This window comes from Nicotiana tabacum, chromosome 11, assembly GCF_000715075.1.
Source record: "Nicotiana tabacum cultivar K326 chromosome 11, ASM71507v2, whole genome shotgun sequence".
NCBI classification, from domain to species: domain Eukaryota; kingdom Viridiplantae; phylum Streptophyta; class Magnoliopsida; order Solanales; family Solanaceae; genus Nicotiana; species Nicotiana tabacum.
In genome coordinates this window covers 128,255,530-128,262,098 of record NC_134090.1, presented here as the reverse complement: position 1 = coordinate 128,262,098, position 6,569 = coordinate 128,255,530, and the positions used below count along the sequence as shown (strand labels likewise).

The 6,569-nt window shown below is 34.0% G+C and overlaps 1 protein-coding gene across 1 annotated transcript; it reads right to left on the bottom strand.

Moving 5' to 3' along the window:
- Positions 1-420: 420 nt before the first annotated feature.
- On the bottom strand, positions 421-3,965 carry LOC107811909 (glucan endo-1,3-beta-glucosidase 8-like). Its single transcript, XM_016636900.2, has 3 exons — positions 2,436-3,965; positions 1,422-2,158; positions 421-994 (listed from the first exon to the last, which is right to left on the bottom strand). Exons 1-3 carry the CDS (start codon positions 2,780-2,782, stop codon positions 660-662), a joined length of 1,419 nt encoding a protein of 472 aa, XP_016492386.1. The 5' UTR covers positions 2,783-3,965; the 3' UTR covers positions 421-659.
- Positions 3,966-6,569: the final 2,604 nt, after the last annotated feature.

The window sequence follows — 6,569 nt, the reverse complement described above, 5'->3', positions numbered from 1 at the left end:
ATTTTCCTTTTAGGAAAAGTAAAATCAATCATAATAAATATTTTACCTTTGTGTCAAATAATACGTAAATCAAAATATGAAAAGGAAATTAGGGCAAACCTTAACAGACATTAAAGAGAGTATGGGTACATGGTGAAACGGAGAACTTTAATAATTTTCTTATTGATATGAGGTTCGTGCTGTTGAGTGTGGACCATCTCCCAATTTATTTGAGAATGTTAGATGGACTGCTAGAAAATGGCAATATCAAGGTATGTTTCTTCTATGTTTTTGTTTGATTTCCTTTGGTGTCTAAAAGTTTCCCTTTCGAAGCGGCAGTAGAAGAATTGTTTTTTAATCATTCATCATTCATCATTTTGAATTTAGTTTTTTTCCTCTCCAAATTTCTGTCTTAATCATCACACACATGTTTCAGTAATATATATGAAATTTTTTAAAATTTTGTATTTATTGGCATGAGATACATATGTATTTATTGACAAGGGATACACATATAATGCACCTGTCCAAAATCTTGTGTATCTTATAAGAAGATACTGCAATATACGCATCATGTATTAATAACTAACTAATGCAACAAAGCAAATGAAGAAGGAAATGAACAACGATACACAATTATTATTAAGGTCATACAAACATGTAGAAGCGCTCGCTCTGATCTAATATTTCTTTGTATCTGGGCTGCCACCATCCACAACCTCTGCAGTTAAGATCTCAACGGGGAACTCACAGTCTGGAGTTGAAGGATTATTTGCGGTGAGTTCGGCGCCTAACAATTCGCAATACTCCTGATCTTGATTGTTCATTTGGTAACGCATATTGTATGCATAAGATACCTTCTCTGCGAAAACGAGGTGATCACAAGTTGCACCAGAGCCAAAGGTGCTGCAGTCAGAATCCATACATGCAGAGTCAAAATCTTTCATCAGCAAGGTCTCGTTGTACTCAGTTTTACCATCAAACACACACCATCTGTTCGGCATTTTCACGGTACCTGTTCAGACAGAAATATGTATTTAGCTTATCGGCGGAGCCAAAATTTTCACCAAGGGGTATCACAATATAAATAAATAGATACACCGAAAAGTTTAGGATAGTCCACATATAGTAAATATACATAAAAGAGAAAAAATTATCCAGCAATACAATGTAATTTTTTGGCGAAGGAATATCGATTGACACTCCTTGGTTGAATGTAGCTCCGCCACTGCTTATCAAGTTTTTAGATGAGATGATCTTATTTTATAGAACGAGTAAAAAGTCATGGGTCAAATTTTACCGACACCCCCAAAAGGAATTTTTCTTACGTGTTTGATTCATGAAAAAGAATCAAAAACCATATGTCGGGTTCATATTAAATTATGCTCTGGCTAACCATTAAAACTTTGAATGAAATAGTCATAATATGTAGAATATAATACCTTTGGCGACGGTTGGCTTGGTGTTTAGGTCATGCATGGTGAAATCAATTTTGTACTTGGGTTCACCATCGAGTTTATAGATACCCCAATGTCGTTGATAATTGCCTATATCTGTATTTACCATATTCTCGTCTGTTAAGGAAAGTAGAAACACATTTATATCCTTGTTTGGGCGTAGTGGAGTTCCTTCCTTCCTACCAAGATATTTAAGAAAGCCACGATGAAATCTTTCTGCATTTTCTTCACTTGCACCCTCATATCCATCTGTAGGCCAACCAATTTGTCCAATAACAATCTCCATATCACCATAACCTGCCTTTGTTAGAGCACAAACAAGTGCATCATAAAGGAAAGTGAACAAATTGTAATAGGTGTTATTGCCATCTACAACTTTGAACTTGGATTTAACATTATCAAAGAAAGCAAATTCCACATCAAATCCCAAATTATACACCGTATAGATTGGAAAAATATTGATAACAAAAGGGGAACCCTTTTTGTTAAGGAAATCTAGGAATTCCACCATTTGGCCCTTTATTTCTTCTCGAAAATCACCTTCTGATGGCTTCGTCATATTTATTAAGACGTCGGTGAAAATGGGAGTTGTTACTTTGATATCTGGGAGGTTGTATTTATCAAGGGAATTTCTGGTCAAATTTAGGAAATGAAGAATACGGCTAAATGGAGTTTTGGTATATTTTGATTTGGTAAATGGTTCGTTTCCCACGTACACATACCTACAAAAAAAAAAAAAAAAAAAAAAAAAAAAGGATCGTTGCACTTAAATTAATAAGTTATGGATCGAATAGCAATCCTGATATGAAATAATAACATTGAAATTTGTGAAAATAATGGAGACCAGAGTTCAAATGTAAATAAATAGAGAAGAAAAAAAAGAAAGGTAAATGATCTGATTGAATTGTCGAGGTGGACGTTAGTTGATCCGGACACATCAGTATTTGAAATAAAAAATAACAATAATCTAGAAATGAGTTCATTGCATCACGCATGTACCTGAATTTAACTCCTTTGTCAACAAAATTTTTCACACGTTCATGAATCATAGCGTCTATTTCTTTTTGCTCCCTAACGTTTCGTAAAAAATTTTCTTGTAAGGTGATGGTCATACCAATATTGGTGTCGGCAAAAGCATCAAGGACGTTAAGGCTTGGTTGAAAAATTCTCAGCTCTGTGATCCCATTTTGTAAGAGTAAATCCACCACCATCGATGGAACAAATCTTTGTTTTGCCATCCTCCCCCAATTTATGCCCACAAACGCGTCTACTTGAATCCCACCCAACGACAAGAACATGAGGGACATGAATAAACTTTTCCATAACGAACCTGTGTTTTTGTACATTCTTGTTTAGATTTGGGCAATGAACTTTTGATAAGATTTGTGGCAATGTATGAGAAATGTTATGGAAAACCTTTATGCAATGTCTCGGCGCCTGTAATGCAGTTCGCCTTTATGGAATGAGATTGAGATATTGGAAAATAGGAGGTTTGGTTTTCCAAATATTTTTTGCATGGGTTTTCATGTTCAACATGCAATGAACTATTGCATGCCCTTCTAACTGTACTATGTTGTGTGTATGGGTACGCATGAATATTGGAAAAATATTTAAGAGTGGTTCATTGCATTCTCGAATTACCATTAGTATATTATGAGATGAGCATTATTCTATTTCATCGTGTTTGACTAGTAAATAAATTAAAGACGAGTTATTCTAATTGCAAAATTTCGAAGATTTTTTTAGGTAATTTGTTTTTTAATTGAAACTTGTACATTCAAACCTTTTTATAACATACGTTTGTTTGGATATTTTTTTGGCTGCTATAGTGAAGTGTTGTTATAGAGGACATATATTTTAGCGTAATATAAAAATTGGTTCCGAGAAAAACATGGCTTCTATAGTAAATGATTGTTATATAGAAATGATGTTATAGAGAGATCTGACTGTAGTTTGAATATAAACAAGAACTTATCCATGCTCATAGAATTTAGAAGACTAATGAATTAACAAAGAAAATGAATGAAGCAAGACAATATTCTTTTTTCCATTAAACAATATGGGTCGAAAAAGGAAAAATATTTTGCATCAGAAAAGCTCAATGATGTGATACGGAGCTCTATCTTTGGCTAGAAATATCTTTTAAAAAATAGTAGACATAAAAATATATAAGGATACTCAATAAGGGGTAAATAAATATCTGTAAAGTTACAGTGTGAAACCTGGTTTTTCGGACAAGTTTAAAGGGAACTTATGTATTTTTCTATTAAAAAATGATAACATTTTAAATCATGATTGATTTACTATTTCACCAAAAAACTAGTAATGTAAATCTTCCCCTAAATATTTTAGGTGAGAATAAATTGGGGAATAGGTTTAACATGAACATTATTGTTTTCTCTTTTTATTTTCATCAACAGATTTTAGAAAATTATTTACAACTACATATCAAAATGTTAAAAATAGACTTTAAATAAATTAGATATTAATTTTTAAAAAAATTTAAGGCTTCTCATTCAAGTTTGGCTTTAGGCTACCAAATTTATTGAGCCGCCCCAGGCCACAACAACGATGAGGACGAATAATTAACTTTTATATCAGAAATCATATTTTTCGATTCGAAAAATCATAGTCCTCTCAAATTATTACGCATATATAAGATCAATTTTTCATCTTTTTTTCAGCCGATGATTTATCGAAAACAACCTTTCTGTTGGACCACGGGTAAGGTTAAGGTTTACGTATATATGATTCTTCTCAGACTCCATTTGTGAGAATTCACTGAGTTTGTTGTTATTGTGATTATTGTATATAAGATCAATTTTCATTAACGTAAGCATAGTATCCTCATAGAATAGCACCCTCAAATTGCAGGTGGAGTGGGAAACGTAATAGTGCATATCCCTCTCAAACTAGTTGTCAACTATGAAAACAATATTTCACAGAGTTAAATATTACAATTATAATTTTGTCATATAAATTATAATTGCCATCAGAATATTCAAAGGAAAGGGTAGTGTTGGTTGCGTTCGGGTCCTCTGGGTAAAAAGATCTGAAGTAGCAAAAGATAAATGCGGATAATTATGGGAAGAGCAAGGGGTTCATTCCAAACTTTCTTCGCCGAAAAATTATAACGTATATATAAAGTTAAAATTATTAGTTATGTACGTAGGCATGCAAAATTTATTGGATTTAAATTCAATAAAATAATTTGGATTATATTTTAAATATATTAGTTTAAAAAATATCATGGGCTAATATAATTGGTTTGATCCCACTTCATTAGGCCCAATATGTCATCTCCCTGTAGGCCCAGTTTGGTGTCACGTGTCAAATGATGGCACACCAAATCAAGCGGATGAGCCAATAGAATCATGTCACGTGTCAAAAATGATAAGGCATGTCGAATCAAATTAAAAGGCCAATGAAACTTTGTGCAAGTGTCATGTCCTGGCCAATCAAATGCGGTCTTGTCACGCTTCAATCTAATTGGTTGAAAAAAGTTTGTTCTCATCACAACTCTTCTCTTCTACAATTATAAATATGGGTATGCATAACCCAGAACAGAGACCAGAAGTTATAACAAAAATCAAGAGAGAGCTCGTGGATCAAATGCCATAAATTTCTCTACAAGTTTCAGGCTTCAAGCAATCAAGTTCAAGTTCAAGCTCAAGAACAAAGAACAAATCAAGATTCAAGGAGTAAGAATTAAAATCAATGGTCGTGCTAGTTGAATTCAAGATCACCGTTCGTGGCAAAAAATATAGATTCAAGATCAAGCTCAAAGGCCCTTAAATTTATTTACTATTGAAAAAAAGAATCAGGGGATTCATAGAGATTATACACTCATACTACTTGAAATCAAATATTACAATTGTTGTAATATTTTTCGGTCTTGATTTTATTTTCTTGATGCAATTTTATTTTCTACAAATTCTGGCACGCACAGTGGGACAATCTCTACCTCGCATCTCAACTTTTCAATCACGAAAGTTCAAGAATATCGAACTGGCGTCACAGAAAATCAACTCTAGATCAACTTCCATTAAGACTGCTAATTTCAAGTTCTATACTGATGTGGAAAGATAATATTACCTTTGGAAGCTTTGGGCTGGTTACAAGGAGTAAAGCAAGATCTTTAGGACAACAAGCACTCCAAGTGTTGTCCGCATCAACCCCCATTTTCGAATCTTTGTCCTCAAAATGAGTAAGATCCTTTACAAGACGACCCAAAAAGGGAATGAAGTCGCCGAACAGCTCGAAAAGGTTCTTGCCCAACTTATTTCATCCATGTCCAAGAAACCTTTTATGCATGCCGATTATGATGACTTGAACGTTGGATCTACCGTAGTCTCCATTAATGCGACCTCTAAGCTCTATCCCAATAATGACCCATATCATTCTTCATCCTCTACGGCGATCATGTAAGCAATGGTTATTGAAGCTTCTACCATAGAAGAACAACTTGAAAATTTGACGAAAGTCATTGAAGGCTTGTCAAAGCGCGTGCAAGATAAAGATGCTACACTTTCCAAGTTAAAAAATAAGTTGGATAGCATAGATAGAAGGAGAATCCACACAAGCACCTTTAAATCTTCAAAGGTTACAAGAGAAAGGAGACTCCTACGAAAAGCAAGAAACAACAACCAAGGAGATCCAAGTCTCTGCTAAAGGTTTGATTCCCATTTAGAAATTGAAGGACTTCATCATGGGGCTATCAAAGATAATCCTGAGTCGTCGTCTAAAATATCACTCATATATGCAAAGCTGTATACGCAAAGAATTGATAACTTAAAGATGCATGTTAGTTATCAACGTCCTAAGTTGCAACAGTTACGACATGGGAAATTCGAAACAACATGTAGCACACTTTGTTGAAACTTGCAACAATGCTAGAACGTATGAAGATTTTCTTGTTAAACGGTTTATTCTATCTCTCAAAGGTAATGCATTTGATTGGTACATAGATCTCGAATGTGGTTCCATCGATAGTTGGGAGCTGTTGGAATAAGAGTCTCTCAATAGTTTCTATAGCACAAGATGCATCATAAGCATGATCGAACTTACAAAAGCTCATCGACGAAAGGATGAGCCAGTTATTGACTTCATCAACCACTGGAGGACCTTAAGCTT

Bases quoted from the DNA above. Each gene is read 5' to 3' on its own strand.
- LOC107811909 (XM_016636900.2), bottom strand. From the start codon at position 2,782: ATGTACAAAAACACAGGTTCGTTATGGAAAAGTTTATTCATGTCCCTC. The intron at 2,159-2,435 runs GTACATGCGTGA...TTTTTTTTGTAG, and splicing joins GACAAAGGAGTTAAATTCAG to GTATGTGTACGTGGGAAACG. The intron at 995-1,421 runs GTATTATATTCT...CTGTCTGAACAG, and splicing joins CAAGCCAACCGTCGCCAAAG to GTACCGTGAAAATGCCGAAC.